The following is a 26,262-nucleotide window of genomic DNA, read 5'->3' as shown; positions in this document are numbered from 1 at the left end:
TTATGAAGTTGTTTACAGTTGAGACTGAGTTGAATGCGACATGGCCACCAGCTGACCAATCGTGCCGATCCCTGGTATTCCCTGCTCGCTGATTGGTCACCTGCTGGTGGTTCGCGCATGCAGGTATAACGTTCAGCACCGAGCGGGGCGGAGCGGTTAGATGCCTTGAGACATTCATTGAATCAGTCGCATCTCAACCTGCTGCTTGATAACACGAGACACATCAGATCATCAGCATCTTCAGCATCATCATCAACGGACCTGCCAAACCAGAGGACAACGACCAGATCTACAGTTTTGACCACAACTTGTCAGACTTGACATTTTCCTTGAGGATTGTCTTGCTTTTTAACCAAAGTACCGGCTTTTTTTAACCAACGTACCTTTCTTCAACTAACGTTCAACTACTAGGTGAGTTTGATTTTCAATATGCTCGCTTTGCTCGGGCCTTGGTGTTAGGGGAAAATGTCATTGTTATGCTATTTAAAATGCCTTATGACTTAATATGTCTTTAGAAGCTACAAAGTCTTTGTGGATAATATGCCGGGTGACCGTTGACAATCATGGTGCTTGTCTAAAGGACAGTGTTTGTAGATCTGTTTGTTTGTTGTGTTACCCACGTTGCTTGTCATCACAGTCTAGGTTTTAGCCTTGATGTATATGACCAATGACTTGTAGCTTGTCATTTTAATGCTATTTATGCTAGTTAACGTCTCCGGAAGCTACCGTTGTTGCTTGTCTAAAGAAGCTAGCTTGTTAGTAGACTTTTTTGTGTTGTTGTTTGAGGGGGAAAAAAGACGTTACTAAACAGATTAGGGCGAAATGTCATTTTAATAGGCTATCGGTTGACTACAACATGCTATAATTGTACTAGGTTTAAATTAGTTCCTTTTAAAACGTCTCATTGTAGCTTGTTTTCTTAACAACGGAAAGCCGTTGTATTCAAATCAATCACCAGCACGCTTGTTGTGAAAAAGAACAGATGTACAAGCATAAGCTAACAACTTGTAGTATCACGGGCTAGCTTGTAGATCTGTTCTTTTTCTTTGCAAACGAGTCGACACCGTTGCAAGTTGGTCTCCCTCCACACAATGCTATTTTGGCGATGTGACGCACTGTGAGCTTGTAGATCTGCTATTTTCAAAAGATTTGAAAACTTGTGAAATGGGACGTTAGTTCCCATAATGAGTACTTTCTACTTTTGGTACTTAAAGTAGATTTTGATACCAATACTTTTTAACTTTTACTCCAGTAAATGTTTTACTTCAAAGTACTTCTACATTGATTGCAGTAACGATACTTTTACTTGAGTAAAAAAATTGAGTACTTTTTCCACCACTTGCTGTCGCTCGCCGAACTGATCTTCCAAGCTTAACAACACAACGCTTTGTTAGCTTGAATTAATATCTGTTCTGGTTGGCAAGCGATATGCATTGTATTTGAGCTTTGATTCTTTTGTTTCGTGGTGTTTGTGGCTTATTTGACGTTATGGTTTGTTTGTATCCCGGTTTTGGTTGGTGTTTAATGTTTGCTGGTTGTTCAATGGCTTTTACATTTTTTGTTAAAACAGAAAAGAAAAAACAAGCATTTTCATGTGGGTTGCCAATTTCAGCCAGAGAGTAGGCCTACTCATTTGTCAGCTGAAATGTTATAGTCTTCCAGTTCCAAGTCTATGTGCAATTTTTTGGGGGTTCTTCCATCACTTCCAATTTCACAAATTTATCCTGTATCCTGTTTGAATTCTCTCTCCTGATTGGATACAATTGGTATCCGACCTGAAAATGCATTTTCTGTTCATTAAGAGCTGGAGAGACAGGGAGACCCCTGTTACTGAACACACACAACATGATTACTATCACAATATAGAGCTATTTAACAAACAAATATAACTTACCTTACCTTTTAAGTGCATTTGGAAAAACTGTTTTGTTTGTGTTTTTGAACAGTGGAGGAACGTGGAGAACCCTGCACAAATGGGGAGGAAGGTCAACACACGTGGTGCAAAGAGAGCTGCACTTGGAGAGCTTTCCGACTTTGCCAACAAGGCAGCTAACACCAGGCAATTGAAACTGGTGGCAAGCAAGCTGGCACTGTCGGTGTCAACCCAACGTGCAACTAGGAGAGGAAAGAGGTGCACAACCTATGTAGACACTGGAGCTAGCAACACTGCAGAGCTCCTGATGCTGGATACTAGGAAGGTGTGGACAAGGGCTGCGACAAGGGCTGCAATCCTGGAGTCCCAAGTGAGTTTTGGCTAGTCTGCATTGCATTGCATGTACACTCTCAGAGTTACACTCCTACTGTAAAGGGTCCATTTGCACTCTGGTAGGGCTGTCACGAAATTTTACTTGATGATCAAGAGTCAATACAAATAACTGCGATTAACAATGTCATTGTGTTTTTGGCATTGAACATTGGAATATATGAATGAAAATTACATTTCTATTTGGCTTTTAGGCTTCATAAACAATATATGCACTGGGTATATATGACAAATAGCTTAAATATACAAAGAATATACTGATATATTTGATCATTTTAAATACTTTAACAATGTTGTAAATATTTTTACAGTTTAACCCTGAAGAAGGATGTGGTTTCAATCTCTGTGTTGTTTTTTCTTACTTCTCAGAGGAATGGAGTGACCAAACCTTCAATCAAAACAACTTTGAAGCAGAAACCCAAAGTAGCCATTGTTAAGCCAGCACCAGTCAGAGTTGAGGCGCCTCCTCAAGTTGCTCCCTCCACTGTTCCAGAACAACCTGCACATGTTGCTGATTCGTGGACATTGGTGATGGACATTGATGCAGGAGACTCAGACATGCCCGAGCTATGTTCTGAATATGTGAAAGACATATATGCACACCTAATGGATCTAGAGGTACGTGATGCCAGAGGCATGTTTTTTTTAACTACATGATGTGACCTGGTGTCTTGCAGCAGTGTAATGACATATTTTGTTTGTACAGGTACATCAGGCTGTGCGACCCGGGTACATGAAGGACTACAACATAACGCCACGAATGCGAGCTCTGTTAATCGACTGGCTAATCCAGGTTCATTCCAGATTCCAGTTGCTGCAGGAGACACTGTATCTCACAGTTGCGATCTTGGATCGTTTTCTGCAAGTAAGGGAAACATACACATTTGTTGTGCCATTTGATCTGCTCTTGTGTTTTGCTATCTGATTTCTTAATAAGTTATTGTGATGTATTTATTACAGGTTCAGGCAGTTTCACCAAATAAACTCCAGCTTGTTGGTGTCACTGCCATGCTGCTGGCCTCAAAGTATGAGGAGATGAGAAGTGGCGCCCCAAAGGTCCAGTTCTTTACCCGCTTCACAGACGACACGTTCACACCCGCTCAGATTAGAGAGATGGAGAGGGCGATGCTGAGGGCCCTCGACTTTGAGCTGGGGCGCCCGCTGCCGCTGCACTTCCTCAGGAGAGCTTCCAAGGCTGCAAACGTGAGTCTCTGTTGTGTTCACATAGTCATGGTAAAAGTAGCAATACCACAATGTAGGAAAACTCTGTTACAAGTAAAAGTGTTTTATTCAAAATTGTAATTGAGTAAAAGTACAAAAGTGTTGGCATCAAAATATACTTAAAGTAAAAGTATTAAGACTTCTCAAAATTATTACCTTTTCTTTCAAAAATAGCAGATTTACAATCTTGCTACGCGTCGACACATTGTGAGCTTGAAGATCAGCTATTTTTGAATAGCTGAAGTAAAAAATAAGGCTTAACTGGTTAATGTAGGTTTTGTATTAGTTATCTAAATCCGCAAGTAAATTGTATCTTGAAGTTTTCAAATAATTCTAGTGGAGTAAAAAAGTACATTATTTGCCTCTGAGTTGTAGTGGAGTAGAAGTTTAAAGTATACAAAATTGAAATACTCAAGTCAAGTACAGTACTTGAGTAACGGTACTTTCCACCACTGCATAGTTCACTAACATAGAAGGCGTAGTGATCAGACTGCAGACAAATCTCCCTTGTGGTAACACTTTACTTAAAGAGAATCACATTTATAATGCACTTATAAGGCTTGTAAGGCTTATAAGGTTTATAATTATGCATAATAAACAAGGTTTATGAAGTATTAGAAGTGCTGGTCATAATACATTATAAGCTCAGCAGGACACACATTATCACCAGCACTTATAACACTTCATAAATCTTCATAAAGCTGTCATACATGATTATAAACATTTATAACAAGCGTTATGAAGAGCATTATAAATGTGATTATAATGCATTATAGACCCGACCTTTAAGTAAAGTGTTATCGTTCAAATCAGGCTTCAGGGTGTCCAGACTGAGACACAAATTAGCAAAAATTGTAGGTTTGATAAAAAACGAATCTAATTTCCAATCTGGATATGACAATACTCTGTTTTGGGCTGACGGCAGTAGCGTCCCCAGGAATTACATTTAGGGCAGGTGAGAATTCTTTTTGCCCCCCGCCCCCTCCCCCCTCGAAAATCGGTGATCGAAAACCGGCGAAAGTGGCCGTTTTCAAGATGTTTTGGCCATTATCTCTGGAACGGAAGGTCCAAACTGCTCAGTTCAAAGCTTGTTGGGTGCGTGACTTTGAGGACATTAAGCACGCATTATCGGGTTATTTGGGTTTTCTAGGGGAGGCGAGATCTTAGTTGGGCAGGCGACCACCTGCCCTGCCTCTACAGTGGGTACACCACTGGCTGACGGTGGGAACATTATGAGCAAAATAACATAGGTGGTGACTGGTCACATGGTGGTTAAAATAAAAGTTGTAGCAGAGTATTTGGCATTTCATATGCAAGCAGGCTTTTCATTGGTGTTGTTTGTTTGTTTGTTTGTCCACTAGACTACTATGAAGATACACACGCTGGCCAAGTATCTGATGGAGTTGACACTCCTTGACTACGACATGGTTCACTACCGACCCTCTGAGATCGCTGCTGCTTCCCTCTGCCTCTCCCAGATGCTGCTGGATGGCCTGCCATGGGTGAGTTGAATAGACTTGATGTGGGGACATGGCTGTCGTCAAAATGTACTTAAAGTACCAAAAGTAGAAAGTACTCATTATGCAGAAGGTCCAATTTCACAAGTTTTCAAATTCATAAAATCTTTTGAAAATAGCCAAAGTTTAAATAGGGTTAATGTATGTTTTGTAATAATAATCCCAATATTCGAAGTAACTAGTAACTAAAGTTTTCAAATAATTGTAGTGGTGTAAAAGTATAATATTTGCCTCTGAGATGTAGTGGAAAAGTATTGAAAATTGGAAATAGTAAAGTAAAAATTCCTCAAAATTGTACTTAAGTACAGTACTTGAGTACATGTACTTACTGTAGTTACTTTCCACCACTGTTTATTAGTAGACTACAGATGGCTAGCTTGACATTTTGTCTTTTGGTTCTAAGTTGTTTTTGCTTAATGTGTTGCAGACTCCTACAGAGCACTACTACACCACATACGACGAGGCTCACCTAAAGCCCATCATGCAGCACATGGCCAAGAATGTAGTCAACGAGAATGTAGTCGACGAGGGGGAAACCATGTTCCAGGTGAGTTGGCGAAAAAGCATTTGGAAGTTGGTGGAGCACCATGGGGATGTTTAAATACTGTAGATCACATCAGGGGCCTTCAACAGGGGGACCGGGACCCCTAGGGGGTCCTCACAGTTAATACAGGGGGGCCGCCAAATTTTAAAAAAGTGTGATAGGAACTTTTAACTTTTTTTTTTTTTACATTAACCACTTCAACCGTAGCATCCCTATTTTGAAGGGAACATTAGCTGAAAATCGTTCACAAAGCCGATCTACAAGCTCACAGAGCTTGCAGATCGTCTATTTTCGGCAAAGAGGTTTGGCATAGAGGGAAAAAAAGAGCAGACCAAGTTCAGAGCCAACGGTCATGTATTGAGGGTATAAGTGGTCAAATGTCTGAAAACACACATGAATCCAAATAAGTATTATACAACACTGATGATAGTGTTGTCAAACAAGTCTATGAAGCTATCTGAAATCTATGAAAGAGTTTAATCTGCAACTCAACTGTATACAATATGTAGTGGGGGTCCCTGCTTCCTCTCTCTCTCTCTCTCTCACAGCGCTAAGGGGTCCTTGGCCTGAAAAACGTTGAAGACCCCTGCTGTAGATGAATACTAATGCAAATTTTCCCTCTCCACCTAGGCTGTCAGGAACAAGTACTCAGACAGCATGCTGATGAAGATTGCCCTCCTCCCTGAGCTGCAGTCACCTGCAGTGAAGAGCCTGGCTGCTCCTCTACTAGACATCTTCCATGAATCCACCACGCCGGCTTTGGAAGGACATTTTCGTCACACTTTATTTTTGCCACGGACATAAATAATTAGCGACCCAATTACCAGAAATGCATAGGCCTAGCACTAAATATATATATATATATATACTATATATTGAAGAAACTAGTCATTTTTCCATTTCTATTTGTTTCATTTCATTTTGCTTCCACTACACTTCTTCAGTGCCCGGCCCCATGCACAGAAGATCTTCTTATTTTCTCAATGTCAAGATCTAAAATTGTGCAACATAATTGATTCTATCAAACATCAAAAAGCTTGAATGCAATATATGAAACTGGTGCTAATAAGGCCCTATAATTGTTGTGTCCACACAACAATCGACACCAGGCAACTTGTCTTAATAAGAGTGCCAGTTGTTCTCATGTGAATATGAACAAACTGGAAAATTCTATATCATTATGAGAGACTAGCAATTATATTCTGATGTTATTTGAGTCCAATGATAATGTAGTGGAGTAAAAGTATATAAAGTATATATCAACAATTAGCCACAGACATGGACAAGTCTTGTCACATTTGTCCACGTACAGAGAAATCGATGACCCCTGCTTGGGCTTTATAATGTGACCAAATTGTGTAGCAAACCAGCAAACGGTCTCATTTTGTAAATACCTATGTAAATGTTGTAAATATCTTTGTAAATAATCATTCATTCTTTTATTCAATAATTAATTAAAATGATATTTTGTGTGATTAACAGTGTTTGTTATTGTATTAGCAGCCTTTTAATGTCTGTTGACCAAGGGTTTCAGCAGTTCTGACACTTCTCTAAATGAATATGGCTTTGACCCATTAAAACCGGGAAAGCATCTGCTCACAGTTCACACTGCGTCACTTCGTGCCGCGCTGCGAGCTTGTACATCTGCTATTTTTTATTTATTTTTAACTATCTTGAAAGTGTCTGAAGTATCAGTTATCCAAACCTAAGACTTATAGCTAGCCTTAAAGGTTTTGAATTAACAGATATTTGCCAGATGTGCTCAGACAATGTAAGTAGCAAACTTGCAAAGGTCTCATTACGGAAATATGTGATTATTATTGGTATTTAGTACCGTAGTCGCTCTTTTCCAGAGTGACTTAAATAAGCAGGGTAAAAAGGTACAATTATTGTACTTTTTACTCCTCTACAATTATTTGACAGCTTCTGAAATGTGATACAGTGAATTGAATCACTCCAAGGTTTTCTGAAAAGTTGGCAGCCCAGAGTATCGGAATATAGAGGTTTAACATTTTCTCCACAAACAATTGCACTACCTTTAATAGAAGAGTAGGTGGTCTTCTTCCTGGTAGTAGGAAGACCACCTCCAACATTTTGTATAATATGCTCTACCATACAGATTATGTAAAATAACATTTTATTCATTAAAATCAGTCCTGGATTGCAGCTTTAAACGTTTTGTAAAACATTCCCAAAATTTTATTCCAGAAGATGGTAGTATATTACCACGTAGATTCCACCCTCGTAAAAACAAAAGAAGAGTTGGGGCTACTGTAGGATTGGGTTTCATCTAAACCTGCCAACCAAGTAACTAGTGACTAAATGTGCCAAGTAACTAAATCTGTCAAATAATTGTAGTGGTTTAAAAAGTACAATAGTTGCCTCTGAGGTGTAGTGGAGTACCGCAGAAGTATAAAGTATCCAAAATGTAAATACTCAGTAAAGTAAAAGTACCTCAGAATTGTGCTTAACTACTGTGACCACTACTGCTGACCAGTGGAGCTGTCCCTGCTAGTGTGCAGGTGTTTATCAGTGGTGGAAAAAGTACTCGCATGTTTTACTTAAGTAAAAGAATCAATACTGCAATGTAGAAATACTCTGTTTCAAGTAAAAGGCCTGTGTTCAAGATGTTACTTGAGTAAAAGTACAAAAGTATTGGCATCAAAATATACTTTAAGTACCAAAAGTAAAAGTACTAACATGTTTGAAAATAGCAGATCTACAAGCTCACAATGCGTCACATTGCCACACGTTGTGAGCTTGTAGATCGGCTATTTTCAAATAGTCTATGTATAAAATAGGGCTGAAGCGGTTCATGTATATTTCATTATATCATAATTTACATCTAAAAAGTGACTAGTAACTAAAGTTGTCAAATAATTGTAGAGGAGTAAAAGTACTATATTTGCCTCTGAGGTGTAGTGGAGTAGTAGAAAAAAGTTTAAGTACTGAAAACTGGAAATACTCAAGTAAAGTAAAAAATACGTCAAAATTGTACTTAAGTACAGTACTTGAGTACAGTACTTGAGTAAATGTACTTAGTTACTTTACACCGCTCCGCTGGTGTTTATAAACAAACATGTTTATTTGAGTCATTCTCATTCTACCTTTAGAGGCACAAACGGTAAACGTACGATGAATTCAGTCAACCGGGTGTCGCCCTCTCGTGGTGGATGCGAGTACTACACTGAGGTGCAACCCAGCTGGACGCGGTGACTGCCATTGGTATACAGTAGATACACAAATAGAAAATGCCAGATGCTACGGCTCGTTGGGTACGTGCGCTGCTTTTTACGTTAGTTTTCCGTGCCGGAACCGCAGCAGAGGTGTCCTTGTGGAATGTCGAGATCAACGCGGTGAGTGTTTTACTGTCGTTTGTGTCCTTTTGTTAACGTTGCCTCTCGGGAATTACCATGGGAGTTATCACCCATAGCAAAGCGCTAGCTAGTGTTGCTACCAAGGAGGACTGTGTTGGATCGCCCAACCTCTTGATGAAGAGCACCTGTCAATCATATGACACTCACTGTGCATTGTGGTTGTCACTTTATGTCACACAACAAACAACATACATGTGCATTTAGGCTCAATAAAGCTTAGGCTAGGCAAGTCATAATAATACAGCTGTATACCCGAGCTGTTATTATTACTTGCCTGAGGAATCCCCCCTGCTAAAGCTTGCATGGTCGTTTAAGGCAGTGGTTCTCAAACTTTGAAATTTCAAGGACCCACCTTAACTCTGACAGTATACAAATGGAACCTTCCATTTGTATACTGTCATAGTTACAGTCTTGTAAGGGTCAATTTAGACCCCCCCAAAGGAACCCTGAGAGTCCCTAGACCCTGGACTTTGAGAACCACTGGTTTAAGGGATAAAGAACAAGTGGTCCTCCCACACTTAAGATGTGTCTATATACAGTACATTTAATGGCACTGGTGGCAAATCAATGTGGAGAAGTGACAGTGTTATTATCCATCTGTGAATGCACACACTATGCCACTGAGGCAGCAGGGACTTCAAACCCCAAACAATAGCTTATTGATTTATTTATTTTGTCCTGTTGCATTTCCAGACACAAGATGCTGTGTTCCGCAAGACGTTATACGCCAACACCACTATCTTCATGAAGTGTAAGTACTAGGATGACTTGACAGTTTGTCAAATAATTAAACATCGGTGATCACGGTTTGTTTTTGGTCAATTTAACATGGGGAAGGGCATGATTGTCCAGATTTTTTTCCTGTATTATTTATTGAAACATTAACCACTTTAACCCTGGTGTCCCAACATTTTTCAATTTGTCTCCCACAAGTAAAAAAAACAAAACAATAGCAGATCTTCAAGCTCACAACGCATTGCATCGTTCTTGTAGATCTGTTGTGCTTGATTCACTTTGGCTATTTGAATTGCCAAAGTATAGAATAGGGATTAAGTGGTTAAGGGATGTCTGATTGCCCGACCATAATGGCCATTATAAGTGTTACCATGTGTTTTCATGTGATGTGCTCAATTCAAATCCAGATCCTAAGCATTTGCATTTCTACCACACACAGCATTGCCTTGCACTACCTGCTCTTACCTGTCATTCTTCACTCTTTTCTGATCAATAATGTACAAAGGCCCCCACACATGAAGTATGTCATGATTTATGTGCACCAGCCACAAATATAGCTTTTCAAACTAATACATATACCAGACCTGTTTAAATAGTCTAGGTAGTATTTGTTTGAATATGCATACACAAGATGAGTAAGTACTACATGGAGACGATTCAGATAGTATCAGGCTTGAAATACCTTCCCATGTTTACCTAATCTTTCTGTTTGGTCATGTTTGACATGAACTGTAGGAACACACTGTGTGTGGTAAACCCCACCCATCTAGTTCCTATTTGACATGGGTATAACAATGTTGCATCAGCATGACAGGGAAAATAGTCACAGGTGTATTTCCAGCAATAGCCTTTAAGTGACTTCTCTTCAGCCTGTGATTAATTTCTAGTAATATATCACTTTCGATATTTTATCAGGATAAAAATTGCTATTTTAAAACAAGTCTATTTTATAATAATATGTTTATGTTCATTTTACAAATAGCATTTTTTTTGCTGAGTGAATACAGAGGAAATGCAGAGGCTCAAGGAATGCACAGACTGTTAAACATTTGATTAAATGTCAGCTTGAGTAATACCTCTTGGTAAAATTCACATTGGATAGCATAATTTACGACTGTGTCCCTGCTCCCTGGCTACGTTCCAAAATCAGCATGGATCGGCCAAATGCGTCACACTTTGCATGGGCACAGTGTGTCTTTATCCAAAACTTGCCCATGGAGCAAAAACAAGACCAGGAGGAGACCTGGTTCTGCCAGACCCAGAATGTGTCCATATATGGTCAAAAAAGGGACAAGATGGACATACTTTTATGCCCATGTATGGACGAAATGGGTCAAAGCCTCATGTAGGCCGACCCCCAATTAAGAGGCACACATGTCTGCCACCATTAACTTTAATATAGGCGAGTACATAAATATGTCTTGTCTTCTAATCCTAACAGTGCTCATCCATTGAGCTACACAGCATTTTGTCTCATTTTAGAATTCTAGAAAGCATCTAAAGAAAGACATTTTGAACCTGGTGTCAGGTAGGACACCTGCTGGTTGAGACGTAGTACTGCCCGAAGCTCATATGTGCCGTTTCTCCCCTGGCCAAGTTGTGGGGATTCCCTCTGGAAAGAGAGGTAGACGTTTGGTGTCCCACACGGGGGCCACAGGAGACCCGGGTTTGAATCCCGGGTAGGACATGAAACACGGATTGTGAGCTACATGCAACGATGTATCATTTAGGAAAATACCTGGTCTGTTGCCTAGTATTTACAATAGTTTGGGGGAAAATGTCTATTCTTCCCCACATAGTGCTGTTTGTAGATAGTCTTTGGTTATTGGGATTTAAATACGGTAGTTGTCCTGTTTTTCACTGTTTGGCTGCTTCCTAAGATATCAGTTGTCCCTCACATTCCACCTCTACTTAATATGCCAGAATGTTCTCCAGTCTTATTAAAAAAACACCTTTGCCCATATCTTATTTAGTGCTTCTCTATCTTTTCATTAACATTCCTGAGGGACTAAAGAGTATTTGTTACCTGTCATTCGTTGACTTGGTTTCATGCTACTTACGCAGATCTTGCACATAATAAGAGCGACTGTTAAATGCAAAAGTTGTAATTGTTGTAAATTGTATCGATTGGGCATTTGTTATTTGACCTTTGTACCCTATGCTTTTGGTAGCTTGTTTCTCAATGTTTGGCTGCATGCTAAGAAAGATACATCAATACATGCCATTTAGTGCACTGCATAGTATGTGTGCATATTTCTATCTTGGGTGGTCATCATGGTGAGCATCAACCACTTATTTCTGTCAGTGTTCATATAGAATTTATGAAAGGCACCATTATTTTGACTTGATTTAAGTGCCTTATTCTCCTTATTAGATCATCTTCATCGATCCACATTGAGAACAATTTGTTATACTAACATGTTGTGCTTGGTTGGTTGCCTGCCAACAACATGCCATTCTGTGGATGCTTTAAACCAGAAAGTATCATGACATACATTTTAGTATGGACTGCCTCAGTGGTAATTGAAACCCTGACCTTGGTCGTGTTAATTCTGTGCTCGATTCACTGAGATATGCAGAATGATTGTGCATCAGAATTTACAGTAACTTGAAAATGAATGATATTCCATATTGTATTCTCCTAATCCTAATGTACACATAAAAATCCTCAATGTATCCACACAAAATGTGTATTTTGTCTTAATGAATGCATGCCCTTCATGGATCCTCCTTTCTCACTGAATGTAAATCATGTGATTCAGTCCAGGGTGATCTGGCCTCATGTGATGGGAACCTGTCTATTAACATCAGCTGGTATCTACGTTCCTCTGTGTGCTACAATGAAGTCTTTAACACGCCTGTGAGTACACACTTCAAACTGGTTTGTCATGAAAGCAAATAATACACAACATAATTCACTTTACTTTTCAGGTATTTAGCTTATATGAACACATACAGTACATACATACTCACATACAGTAGACGCATTGACACAGCCTACTGTACAACACACACTCACATACTGTACACGGCAAACACATTTATTCCAGTGTCATTCTTTCATATAACAACTTTCATTAATGTCTTGAAACTACATCTTTTGATATAATGACAAGTGCAGTATAATTAACTACAGTATTAATACATCATATTATTATGATACTGTCAACTTTACTGCATAACATGTAATATACGTACAGTATAAACAAAATATACACCCATAATATAACAAGGCTGAGGAAGTTGAGGTGATATTTTTGTATTTTCTTTCCTCTGCAGGACAACAAAGCCATGAGCATGTTTGGACTGGAACACATGTTGAGAGATGGCTGGAGTGGTTACTACAGCCAGGGTTATATGTTCTTTGACAACTGCTCCTCTCTCTTCTTACCAAAGGTATGTCGGTTTGACATACACTGACATCCAGTAGATACTTCCATTTCAAAACCTTGAGGATGCAAATTTGTATTTGAAAAGAAAAAATATTGCAGTTGGCCTCCTAAACAGGGCATTTTGAATTTGCATCATGCAGATTGTCGCTCATATATGAAAAAAAATCATTTTATCCACAAATTGAAACCTAACACATGTACGCACACAAGCACATACGCACGTAAGATGTTCTATTACAGAACAAAAACATATTTTTGATGTATAATATATTCCACTTTTCCCGTTTTCCCTCTATCAGGTGTACTACACAGAGTTTAATCCGTACCAACCACTCTCCAGCCCAAAGGTCAGTGGTTGTCTTGCTGATGCATTATTAATACTAGTCCATACCCGTGGGGGGATATGCGCACATGATCTGGCAACCCGGGAGGCAGTTCGTCCCATAGCTCGCGAGGCCATCCCACAGCTGGGCAGCCATAACCATAGCGACATTCTTTGACACAAAAACGCTAATAAACAGCTGAGATTTGGTGAAATAGAAAAACGGGCTTCGCTGTTCCGTGCACATGGTAATGGTCAATGGCTGTGTGCAAATTCAAATCAATTGCTCCAGCCACTGAGGAGAACCAGGCAGAACACATTTTGGCCTCACCACCACCTCAACACTACAGAGTTTTGTAGAATTATAGTCGGATTAACAGCCAGTTACATACAGTACACATGGTTTTAGCTTCATCCTTCATAGATATTTCGTTGGACATATCCAGTGATGATAAGAACCACTCTCTCTGAACAAACATTTTCTTCCTGCTGACCTGGAAACCAATGTGCATAGGGCACATTGGTTTCCAGGTCAGCTCTCTCCCTATTTGTCTCTGTCCTACTGTCTCTGAATAAAAACAATATCAAGGCTCATGACTAGACTTAAAGCTGTAATCTGTAAATTTTGTCCTACCCGGTCAACAGCCCAAAATATACCCCCGGCACAATTATACCGGGGGTTAAAGTGGGCTTGCCTGTTTTATACCTCAGGGAATATTCTGGGCTAGTCCAGTTTATTTCCCCCGGGGTATAAAACGGGCTAGCCCACTTTGGCTGGGAGTATATTTTGGGCTGTTAAACTAAAGTCAAAAGACAAACACTGCTCTCCAAAGACAGAATCCCTGCTTGGCCAGGGAGGATATGTCCCTTATGAGCTTCAGGTAGTACTACTTGTCAACCAGTAGGTGACTCCATGGTCTCTAACATTTTCAAAGGAAGAGTAGGGAGACCACCTCCAACCACTGCAGATGTACCAGCTATATTATATTAACATGCATTAAAAAATATTGTTATTCATTAAAATAACATTTCAGATTGCAGCTTTAATCCATGTTGGTGAAGCTAGTTGTGTCTGAAGCACAGAAATTCACAAAAACTAAAAAGCATTATCTTTTGCCCTGTACTGTACATTCACATGACCTTTGCTTTGTTTAGAGTGACCCATCAAATCAGACCTTTACTTGGCCAGACAAGCCGGTAAGACAATGATATTATACTACAATCTATGTTATGGCTTAACAGTTTATCTGTGTATAAGAAAATGTTTTTGCATGTAGCCGAAACTACATTTTTGTATAGCCGTAAGTATATTTTGGCACTTTTCAGGGTGGTAGGATATGGTAAGCACCTTGAAAGAAACAACTTATATCAGTTATATTAGTTATGTAACTGAGGTTATCAAGGAGGCATCTCTCACACCAGATAATTATTTCCAGAGGGCTCATCAGTGTTTATTTTAGTGTGGAAATAAACCAAAATGACACGTTAGATTATTACTATTAGCTGCTCAACCGGTGAGCCCCTAAGGCTTTCGGGTTGAGCAGAGATAAAGTTCCTGCCCACCACTGCGGAGACTAGCAGTTTGAGTCCTCCGCGGTGCATCTGATTTGGCTGTGCGTCCCATCGAACATGGCCAGTGTTCCAAGGTGGGAAGCCAGGTGGGGAGGGTGATCTCTGTCACTGCACTAGACTTGCACAGGGTGTTTTGGCGCCTGTTCAGTAAGGAGCTGAACTGGGAGGAATTGAGTGTTCCTCCGTACATGATGTCCTCCCAGTGAAACGCCTCCAGGTGAAAAGAAAGCGGATTGGTGCCATCACAGATAACACATGCTTGCCTACACCCTCCCTAAGACGAACCAGTAGGGGTCAGCAGCGACAAGGGACTACAGTACAAGGGAAAGTGGGAATTGACTGAAACATTAAATTGGGAGAAAAAGGGGGGTGAATATATTATGTTTTTGCTAGGATGTGTACACTTGGATCACTCAGTACGTTGTAATCTTCTCAGAATGTAGAAGGACCATTATATTGAAAAGGTTAATTTATACAAAAACAATATATATTTTGTCGAAATTTGTTTCAATTGAATATCCAGTGTTTATGTTGTACATTACGGTAATTCTATTAGTATAAAAATTAAGCTCACAGAACATCTCTCTTGCAGGACATAGGTGCGGTGGCAAAGTCATGGGAAGACAGTCCGTATCTCTTCATAGTGAAGGTGCAGCCTATGTTACGTGGGGAAGATGACATCTCTGAGGTCCCCAACTTCGCTTTCACAAGTGAGAAGCACTACCTTCGTCGTCAGCCATTTTTGTACAGCAGATAAAATTGTCTTTGATGCATTTACTACATGGGAGAGAGGATTGTATTTTACATGGTGATTTTGACTCCCAACACCTCATGTGTATAATCAACATAAGATAAGATAAACCTTTCTGAGCTGGTGGCGCTCCACTTTGCCCTACCGGCAGTACACCCCTGGTCACAGACAATGGTTTCCATGCACAATACTAAGAGTATCAAAGTGTTGGTTTTGTGTCTTTGTAGTGAAAGTGGAGATGAAGGGACCTAATGACTACTCCTCTCCTGCAGACTGGCCCTTGATGATGGTGCGTTGAACTTTCTCAAATATTATGAATAGTTGTTTTTTTAAATGCTGAGATTCTCTAATGTACCCAAAGATGAAGCTTATACCTAATCCTATAAGGTATGAACAATACATATTTATAACTTTCTTGTTTTCTCAAATAGTCATTAAATCAATAATGTCTGCTTTAATAAGTAAAATTACACTGTCTTGCATTCCTGTGTTTAAAGTTTCATTTAAAATATAAATAGACCTAAAAATGGCAACACCGAATCTGGTCCGATATCATAGCGGTCTGGGTCGTTTTCGATTTTTGTCTTTTGAAATGCATTAAACTGAACGTTAATTCATGTATAAAAACAGTATTATAACCTGTTTAGTTACACATAGATCCACGTGATGAGCCAAAACGATTGCATTTTGCAATTATTTTCATTGTTGTCGCAAATATTCAGATGGTCAGAAACCCCAGCTTTTCACTCAGGGTCAGTCAGCGCTCTGAATTTTCGAACGCCATTGCTTCAAGCACTCTGAATATCTAAAGGACTAGAGAGCTCTGTAATCTGTAATGCAGGAATCCCCTACTCCATTTAACGGAAACAAGAATCGATTGTTGTGCATTTTTAACAAAAGGCCACCGGTGCATTTCTAAAGACACAACCTGAGCTGCATAATGAGGGTTGAGCATTTATTCCGTCTTTATGTTCCACAGTTTTTCATGGTGATGTGCATTGTGTATGTGTTCTTCGGGGCTCTCTGGCTCTTCTGGTCTGCCTGCTATTGGAGGGATTTGTTGCGGATCCAGTTCTGGATTGGTGCTGTCATTATCCTTGGGATGTTGGAGAAAGCAGTGTTCTACTCTGTGTACCAAAGCATCCGCTACAGAGGAGAATACGGTCTGTCACACTTCAAAATACTGAATGCAATAGTAATAGTAATAGTAATAGTACCGGTAATCTAAATGTTGGGTAATTTCTCAGCATTTCAATACCACTGAAGACTATGTCATATAAAATAGACATAGCTCACAGTGTGTGAGCTATAATCCCATCGCACAGTACACACAGCACATTTTCGTTTATATGTCAGCAATTATTTTATAAGATAAGGTAAACTTGTTTTGATCGCCGAAGGGAAATTCTATCATCAACAGCAGTAAGAATGAAACACTGCAGGAGAGGTACAGTAGAGTCAAGAACCAAACCAAGCTAAATTAACTTGTGTCGTTATATAATTAATCCTTTTAAAAATATTTTGTATTTATTTCTCCCTACACAGTTCAAGGTGCTGTGATTTTTGCAGAGCTGCTCTCTGCTCTGAAGAGGTCGCTAGCTCGAATCCTGGTGCTCATAGTCAGTCTTGGCTACGGCATTGTCAAGTGAGTCAAAATACACTCTTCTTTAAAATACAGCAGACTCTTCTCACATTGGGGGAAAACTTTATTTTTGTCATATTCATTTTAGTCAACTTTTTGTTGGCGACGCCTCTCGTAACTCCATTAAGCATTTGTCCATATATCATTGAGCTATGCTGCTCCAAAACGAATGCTACAGGGTCTAAGTGCCCGAGTACAGTATATGTTTTTGATTGAAATTTTTATTAGGCAAAAGAATGTAAAACAACACAGTTACATTTATAATACTTTTGTCTAAAAGGTCCGACCAAAAAAGTCCTTGCGAACTTGTTTCCGTTGTTGTTGAAACATAACAACACATTGTCAGAAACGGTATTCATTGATGTTTGTAAAAAACAAACAAACACACTTTTATGATTATTGTGAACAATAAACCAGTGAAACATTACATCAAAAATAACTTTGGTTAATTGAAAAAGTTGCACAGTATTTCTTTTTAAGATTAAAAAAAAAAAAAGTATTATAAGTATACCAAACTGAAGCCAAGGAGCACATATAGGAGAGCTCAAGGGAAATAAAGAGAGGGCTAGAAATACTCTCAAGCCCAAACCCTAAAACCCAGTGTAACTGAAAAGGTGAGATTTCCGTTAACCTCCGCTACTATGAAGACTAAAGTAACTTGTCTTCATTGTCTAACCTCAGAACTCATCCACTCATTGCTAATTCATCACTTCTTTAATGCACTAAGCATTACAGTGACCTGAACTGGATGATTAATAGGGCTGGGCAATTAACCGAAAACATATCGATACTGACGGCCTAATAATTAACCACTTTTGGCGTTTTCTGCTCCTCCAGGCCCAGGTTAGGTACTACGGTACATCGGTTAGTGGCCGTGGGACTCCTCTACCTGCTCTTCTCCTCTGTGGAAGGCGTACTAAGAGTCACAGGTGTAAGTATCCATTATTTTGTTCACAAAAAACTACTGGTGACTCTGATTTAAACATCAACACTTTTTTTCAGTTGAAAATACATTATTTTTGTTGAGTAATAACACATGACATGAAACCTAAAGCAGAAATCAATCTTTATACGGATAATAGATCAGATGACACAAAGCAATCGCTAGGGACGCTCGTGTTTCAAGTTCACCCTAACTTAAAGCTACAATTCAGGAATTATATTAATGAATAAAACATTTGAGTGTGAGTGTGTGCACCCGAGTGCGAGCATCATGCACGTATTGTGTGTGGCCTTTTCTATTGCAGTGAACCACACTCACCTTTTCTTTCCTGGGGCATACCATCCCTTGGTTACACTATGTTATGCAAGGATGAATGCCTACTGAATGCCCTCCATTCAGCCTGCAAGACAATGTCCGTATCTATGGCAATAACAAAATGTCATAACTATAGACCTACCTGGTGACTGCCACAAGTCCTGAAAGGTCTTACTTGTTTAATAACATATTTGAGAAACACTGAACATAGTTGAAAGTGCAGTTGCATTTTACATCATGAAACATGAAACATTTGCCCACGGTAGACAGGGCCCCAATTCTCACCCACTTTCAGATTTTTATCCTTCAGACCTACTTGCAGGCTGTATCTTGTATTTCATCAGTCAGAAAGTAATTATGTACATTAACAAATGCAGCATAATGAAGGCACCATCAACTGTCTGTAAAATCTTAAATCCATAAACAATAGCATATTTGTAATGTGACACGACTGATACAGTTTGTAATTAAGATCAGCTTTCACAAGATGGAGTATTGCATATTTGACTGTATTCTTGACAGTATTCTGGACTGAATTGTATTTAAAATCCCAAATGGAGTTTATGTAAAAGATATTTTGTAAGTGATAAGAAGCATGTTTTTAAATCCATGCCATTATGCACAGACACGCTGCAGCTATAGTTCACAAATCATTTTCCATAAACATTTCTAATTTCCCCTAAGCTTTCTTTTGGAAATTCAAGAGCGTTCATTGCATTCTGTTTGGAAATGCAGTTTTGTGCTGTGAGCGCACAGGACACACAGGATTTTGTGCAGAACAGTTTTTATTAATTGTGCTCTTTCTTTCTCTATGCCTCTGTCTCTGTCTCTCTCTCTCTCTCTCTCTCTCTCTGTCTGTCTGTCTGTCTGTCTGTCTGTCTGTCTGTCTGTCTGTCTGTCTGTCTGTCTGTCTGTCTGTCTCTTTCTCTCTCTCTCTCTCTCTCTCTCTCTCTCTCTCTCTCTCTCTCTCTCTCATATCCAGGGTTTCTATGGCACGGTTGCCTTGGTGGCTAATCTTAGCCTGTCTCTCATTGATTCCTGTGTGATGTGGTGGATATCCTTCTACACAGCAGTCAGGAGGGATGGATAACTGCAAAGTCCTGGGTTCAAATCTGCAAATCTGGCTCATGGACCTTTGTTGTGTTATCCCACCTTTCACTGTACTGTTTACCTGCCTACCTTCATTGTCCTGTCTAAACAAAGCAGAGATGCCCTGGTCAATTTCAACCTGGCATCCCTATTTTGGCCATGTCATTATAGTGCGAAAATATAAAAACATTTAAAAAGGAAAGAAAGAAAAAAAGCAGATCTACGAGCTTGTAGAGTGGCTATATGTATGTTTAATAGGCTGTTAATACAAGCCATGAAATATGTTCATGTATAGCCTTTTCATGTAGTTCATGTGTAGCCTTTTCATGTTAAGTATTTCCGTTCTCCTTAACTTGTGTCTACATTTTCATCAGTCTATCCCAGACTACTAGACTCCTGAAGCTCCGCAGGAATGTAGTGAAACTCTCTTTGTATCAGCACTTCACCAACACACTCATCTTCTCTGTTGTGGGTGAGTTGTTTTGGATCAGGAACAGCTGCTCCTCTGTCCTCCAGATGATAGAGGTGATGATAGATATGCATCGCCATGCATGTAGATTACACGTTGGACAAAGTGCTTCGTACCAGTGATTCTCTTTTCTTTTCTTTTTTTCAAGGAGTCCCGTTTGATATGCATTAGGTCACAGACCCCCATTTGATTCGATTGTCATCTCTGAGACTCTGATCGACACTCAGAGTTCATTTAATTATGAGAGTGTACAAATGGAATCAAACGGACCCTTATGGGAATCTGTTTGGTTCCATTTGTACACTCTCTGAGTTACAGACCTGTAAGGGTCCATTTGGTTCCTAACTATCAGTTGATTTGGGGGATCTCCTGGAACCCCCTCGAGGACCCCTGGAGGTTCCCGGACCCCATATTGAGAACCAGTGCTTTATACAGTACTTGGAATACTTAATATATACCAGGAGAATAAATACTGTTTCTACACAAAGTCACGAGAAGAATGCAGTTTGTCAATATACCATTTCCACCTCAAATGCTATCTTTGCTGTCGAATGAAAACTTTGTATGTCTAAAACTGGGAGAAAAAAATAATTGCGACGATATGATGGCATGATATGATATGATGGCATTTGGATTATGACTTTTCCTCTGACCTTTTCGACCCAAAAGTGAATAATCTGTTCCGGGCAGCCTACTGGTCATTCCAGTTTAATGACAATTCATTAATGACATTAACCTTTTTGGCCCAGATGTTAATAACCTCTTTTGGGTAGCCATTGTCACCAAGTTTAATGAAAATTTGACCATCCATTCTCGAGTTATTTTGAAAAAAATAAAATAAAAAAACAGAATGGGGCAAAACATACAATCCCTATAGTCGTAATTAAAATCCACTTTAACCTACATGGTTTTGTACCTTTTTTTTTTATCGAACTGAATATAGAAATGAATATAGCAGAACCATAATACTGCCATAATCAATCATAAGGCTTTTCATTTCTTGTATCCTTATACTTAATGTTGGAAAATATTGTCCTTTCCTCCTGACATTGTGGAGATTCAGTCTCTTTTCCTGAGGTCTTGTGATTATTTAGCAGAATTTGAAACCATGCAAAGATCTTAGCCAGTAACCTTATTTTGGTTACATTGGTTGGATATCGCCTGTGTTTTTTTGTTTGTTTGTAAGCATTGTTTATATTTGGCTGAAAAATCTAACAGCTGCTTATTTGTGTGACCACAGCCTCCATCATCTTCATCATTTGGACCACCAAAGTCTTCAAGATGGTTGGCTGTCAAACGGTCAGTTTGCTTGTTTTCCATAATTTATTACCACAATTTCTCCTGTCTACTGTTGAGAGAGCTAGAGAGAGAGAGAGAGAGAGAGAGAGAGAGAGAGATGAAAGGAGCACTTAATGTTTGTTACATGCTTCTGAGTGGATCAAGAAGCATTAAAATAATACAATTGAATTGTGACATCTTGATGACTATCACCCCATATGGGGTGTATTGTATTTTGATTTAAAAAAAAAAAAATACCATGAGTCTCAGTTCATTGGGTAAATGAATTCATAAATAGTACAATATATATGAAATGAATTAAATGTTTGTTGTTTGTGGTCAGGGCTGGAGGGACCTGTGGGTGGACGACGCCTTCTGGCGGTTGCTGTTCTCCACCATCTTGCTGGTCATCATGGTGCTGCTGAGACCCTCTGCTAACAACCAGAGGTCAGTGCTCAATCACACCTGGACTGCACAGGGCAGCAGTGTTAATTTCGTCAACTAAAACTATGACGGAAAAAAATCGTCGACTACCTTTTTTCACTGATGAAAACTAAATAAAAACTAAGCTATGATGACTGAAACTAACACTAAATATATTGACAATTTCTTAAAAACTAGACTAAAATGTTAGGGAGGAACTTGTGGAGAAGAGATCCAGTAGAGATCCAGTAGAACATTTTATGTTTGGTTGCGCTCAGGTGTTGCGCTCTGAAAATAGCAGATCTACAAGCTCAAAACGCATCGCACTGTGACGCGTTGTGAGCTTGTAGATCGGCTATTTTCAGCATGCAACCAAGTGTAAAATCGGGCATTACGATGTCATCAAGGCCCGCCAGAATATTATTTTGTTGACAAAATCAACTATAGATTTAGTCGACTAAAATCTTGATGATGATATGATATTTAGTCATCTAAAACTAGACTAAAACTAAAACATTTCAGATGACTAAAATATGACTAAAACTAAATGAAACTTTATTCAAAAGACTATGACTAAAACTAGTTCAGAATTTGCTGTCAAAACATTAACACTGCAGGGCAGTTCAATCCAGCACAGGACATTTTTCTGATGCAAAGTAAATGACTCTGTGTTAATTAACCAAGTGTATTTGGTTATTTGGTATTTGTACACTCCCAGAGTTACGAATGGATATATTGAAACTAAGGATTTTACTGCATGGATATTTTGAAACTACTCTGATGTGAATGTCCTTTTTTCCCAGCATGCTTTGGTTTAAGGCCCAGTTGTTCACATGCATCTGACACTCTGTTCTGTTGTCTCATAGGTTCTCCCATTCCCCTCTGATTGATGATGATGATGATGAAGAGGAAGAAGCCAAGGAGCCCATGTTGAATGAGGCTTTTGGTAAGTGTCATAAATCTCTCCTCCACGGTGGGATCATTCATTAACCAGTCAGTGCTCGCTTATCATTCCCCAAATTCAAATCAGCACAAATTTTACATTACTCCCTACCAGACATCAATCAAATAGTATTCCAAAATAAATTGTGTTGGTTGCTAAATTGATTTCCAAGTGGCATGAACTTTCGAACACTCTGCAATGTTAAGTGCAGTAGACACCATCCACCTGGCACATCAATGCCAAAGACACTGGCACAGATGATCACTTACCAGCTTTTACACTCACACAGATGTTTATAATAGATGTTTATAACCCACGAGTAAGAACGCACAGCATCTTCAAGTACCATAAGCGCTAGGACCACAGTCAAACTGTAGCTGTTCTCTTTCTCGATCCTTATTATTGTATATGTTTACCATTATTATTACTATTATTAATGCTGCTGCAATGTCTGAGGAACCAGAACAAAATAATGTTACTCTTCGCACCTGTACACAAGACAAAACAATAAAGAAAGCTTTAATCTTGAACAACAAATACGATTTGGCCCATGTCTGTTCAGGAAATTTGGCATTGAACTGACATAATTATGCTCCAAGGTTGATTCGTTCAGCTTAGGTGTAGTGTTCTATTGTAGTTTCTGAAAATAGGAAAACAATTCCCCCCAAAAGAATCGTGAAATGATACAATTTCAAACATTTATCTGGCTTTATTTAAATGTTTTCTTTCAGAGGGGATGAAAATGAGAGGCTCAAAGCCAGACACAAATGGCTCCCAGAAACTGCTGAGTAAAGAGGTGGGTTGTCCTCCACCCCTCTTCCCCAGGGAATTTTGTAATTGCAGCTGTCAGCTTGGTCACTTCTTAACCACATGAACCCTAGTGTCCATATTCTGTGTGTGTCATAATAATAGCCAAACATTCCATGAAAATAGCCGATCTACAAGCTTGTAGACTGGCTATTTTCACCGAAGAGATGTTGTGTAGAGGGAAAGAAATGAGGGTACCGAACATAGAGCCCTGGGGGACCCCGGTGAACAAAGTATACAGGGTTTAAGTGGTTAATGAATCTTTCATATCTACGTGATCTACATCCATCTGTTTAGTGTTCCATTAATCCATTAATAATTAATGGTGCATAATGTGCTCTTGACAGGATGAAGACCTAAAATGGGTCGAGGAGAACATTCCCACAACCGTTGCTGACGTGTGAGTATGAAGTGAAAACGATACACTTGAGTTATGTTTTGACTTCTTCCCGTCTGGGGGTTTAACCATGTTCTCTGCACAGAATGTTGTGCTGTCACACCAGCTTAACCACTTAAACCCTCTAGTCTTAAGGTAGCTCTCCACCGCACCGACGTCGGCGGCGGTAAGTGTTGGAAAGCGTCTGTGGTCGAATGGGCGGTGTGCACGCTGTCGTGTCGGGTCGTAAGTTGTAGGGAAGCGTTGAAAGCCGACCAAACTTGCTCGGTCGGCTACCGCCAGCTACTGCCCGTCGGTAGCAGTGGGGTGGTGGAGAGAGGGAGAGGGCAAAGTCTCTGAGAGCTCCCTGGTTGGCTGTTTAGCTTATTTGGCCAGAGCAAGTCAGTTTTCTTTTTTTCCGTCTCGTCTGCTTCTGGTGCAGGAGCAGGCCTAGATAAGGCAAATACATTGCCGTTTGCACATTTGAACTAGATACCATATGCTCAACTCTCAATTCCTATACCGATCAACTGCAAAGCAAAGCAGTACTACGACTAGCGCAAAAATGCTCAGTGTTTATGTTTTGGTCCAAGCTGCCTCAGCTTCTCTGAGGATTGCAGGTCCCTGCAGACTACTGCCACCTCCTGGTATAGGGAGTTACTTCATCTGATTTCGTCTGACACATGCGCTCAACAAAGTGCCGTCGGCCGACCGTTTGCAATAGCTTGTGCGGTGTGGCGACCAGAACTTTTGGACACCTGAAAGTCCGACATCATCCGAAGTAGGATCCGACTGCCAGTCTGTAGTTGTCTGTTTGGTGGAGAGCCACCTTTAGTAAAACAGACTTTAGTTAGAACTGTACGTTCTTTTTCCGGCGACACCAAATCTCTTCGCCAAAAATAGCCGATCGGCTATGTTTGATGAATGTTACCCCTGGAATAGGCCTGTTGGGGTTCAAGTGGTTGTGAGCTTGTAGATCGGCTATTTTTACCTTTTTTTCTAATGAGGCTTAAGTAGTTAGTTTATACTACATTGTACAACTGTGTCTCTCAACGAAAATAGCAGAGAAATGCAAACTGATTCATTTGGTTTTTATCAAGTTGTTTGATTACAATAGGTGTTATGGCTTACATATTCACAACCTCTGTATATAACCTTCCAAAAACCTTCGCAAGTTGCAAAAATAGCAGATCTACAAGCTCAGACCTTGTCGTGATGTGATGCCTTGAGCTTGTAGATCATCTATTTTCTCTACCTTTGCGTGACACTGTAATACAATGAAGTATAATATAGATTAAATAATGGAGATACAGTACAAGGTTTCTGCCCGACAGCGATGATATCAAACTGGGGCTCCTTGAAATTAAAAAGGTTGAGAATAGCTATGCTCCCTCCCTCACATTAATCTGTCTTTTACCCTCTCTCTCCACAGAGCCCTCCCAGCAATGTTGGACGAGGAAGAGGTAAAAGACCCTTCTCTTCCCCCCCCCTTGTAGTCCCATGATTTCCAGTCACATTTTTATCCAATAAAAGGCTCAAGGGTAACGAGTTCTTCAGTGATATTGTTCCTCTTAACACATTGGGTGCCAGAGGTTTATTAAAATATTATACTTTGAGTGCCAGGACTTTTTAAACATTTTGAACCTTTTTCAAGTAGTCACAAAATATTTTCAGTGATCACCGTCCTCACGGTGATCCCCTCATTACACACATACAGGTCTCGTACAATCGGGGGGAAAAAATTTAAAACATTCGGAAATCCATTCCATAGTTGCAGCCAGTCGAAAATAGTTAAATTAACATTGTAAAAAAAAAAAGTGCACAGGAGCCGAGATACAGGTTTTTGAAGTCATAAGTTAACCAGGAGGTGGATTGGAGTCTAAATCTTGTAGGAGTGATATTTCCTGTTGCTGTGAAGGAAAAAAATTTTTTTTTTTTTTTTTTCAAAAACCGTATATATACGGTTTTGGCACTCAACGTTAGTATGCGCAAAACCGTATATATACGGTTTTGGCACCCAATGTGTTAAACACACACGCACACGCATTAATCTCTGTTCTCTTTCCAGGAAATCCTTAAAACCAAGATGGAGAGATCCAAGATGGAGTAGATGTAATGATCTGAGAATAATGCGAGAGTGGAAGCAATTTCCCAGAGGCCACAATGAATGAGTCGCAGCTAAAGGAAGTCACAGCCAAAAAAATAATCATTATAATGGGGACACAGTCACACTGTAAAATCCAGAGTGTTCATTTAACTCTGAGAGTGTACAAATGGAACCAA

The 26,262-nt window shown here is 39.6% G+C and overlaps 2 protein-coding genes across 2 annotated transcripts; both read left to right on the top strand.

The window, feature by feature from the left end:
* Positions 1–33: 33 nt before the first annotated feature.
* Positions 34–6,349, top strand: LOC308074772 (G2/mitotic-specific cyclin-B2-like; the record flags this gene model as incomplete). Its single annotated transcript, XM_080414280.1, has 8 exons — positions 34–123; positions 1,947–2,243; positions 2,633–2,881; positions 2,970–3,128; positions 3,224–3,466; positions 4,846–4,986; positions 5,429–5,548; positions 6,176–6,349. The coding sequence occupies 8 exons, from the start codon at positions 34–36 to the stop codon at positions 6,347–6,349; spliced, it is 1,473 nt and encodes a 490-aa protein (XP_080270406.1).
* A 2,400-nt stretch (positions 6,350–8,749) lies between these two features.
* Positions 8,750–26,187, top strand: LOC308075155 (transmembrane protein 87A-like). Its single transcript, XM_080414817.1, has 20 exons — positions 8,750–8,901; positions 9,616–9,673; positions 12,420–12,517; positions 12,937–13,053; positions 13,349–13,396; positions 14,527–14,568; positions 15,536–15,653; positions 15,922–15,983; positions 16,674–16,857; positions 17,240–17,339; positions 18,174–18,267; positions 19,577–19,650; positions 20,049–20,155; positions 21,393–21,451; positions 21,774–21,877; positions 22,720–22,799; positions 23,528–23,592; positions 23,951–24,003; positions 25,412–25,442; positions 26,048–26,187. Exons 1-20 carry the CDS (start codon positions 8,797–8,799, stop codon positions 26,087–26,089), a joined length of 1,641 nt encoding a protein of 546 aa, XP_080270943.1. The 5' UTR covers positions 8,750–8,796; the 3' UTR covers positions 26,090–26,187.
* Positions 26,188–26,262: the final 75 nt, after the last annotated feature.

Source organism: Gymnoscopelus braueri, assembly GCF_963280865.1.
Source record: "Gymnoscopelus braueri genome assembly, chromosome: 19".
Classification (NCBI taxonomy): Eukaryota; Metazoa; Chordata; class Actinopteri; order Myctophiformes; family Myctophidae; genus Gymnoscopelus; species Gymnoscopelus braueri.
This window is presented reverse-complemented; position numbering and strand designations above follow the sequence as displayed.

Excerpts from the sequence above, each read along its gene's own strand:
- LOC308075155 (XM_080414817.1), top strand. The coding sequence starts at position 8,797 with ATGCCAGATGCTACGGCTCGTTGGGTACGTGCGCTGCTTTTTACGTTA. Across the intron at positions 8,902-9,615 it reads GGAATGTCGAGATCAACGCG|ACACAAGATGCTGTGTTCCG; the intron begins GTGAGTGTTTTA and ends TTGCATTTCCAG. Across the intron at positions 16,858-17,239 it reads CCGCTACAGAGGAGAATACG|TTCAAGGTGCTGTGATTTTT; the intron begins GTCTGTCACACT and ends CTCCCTACACAG.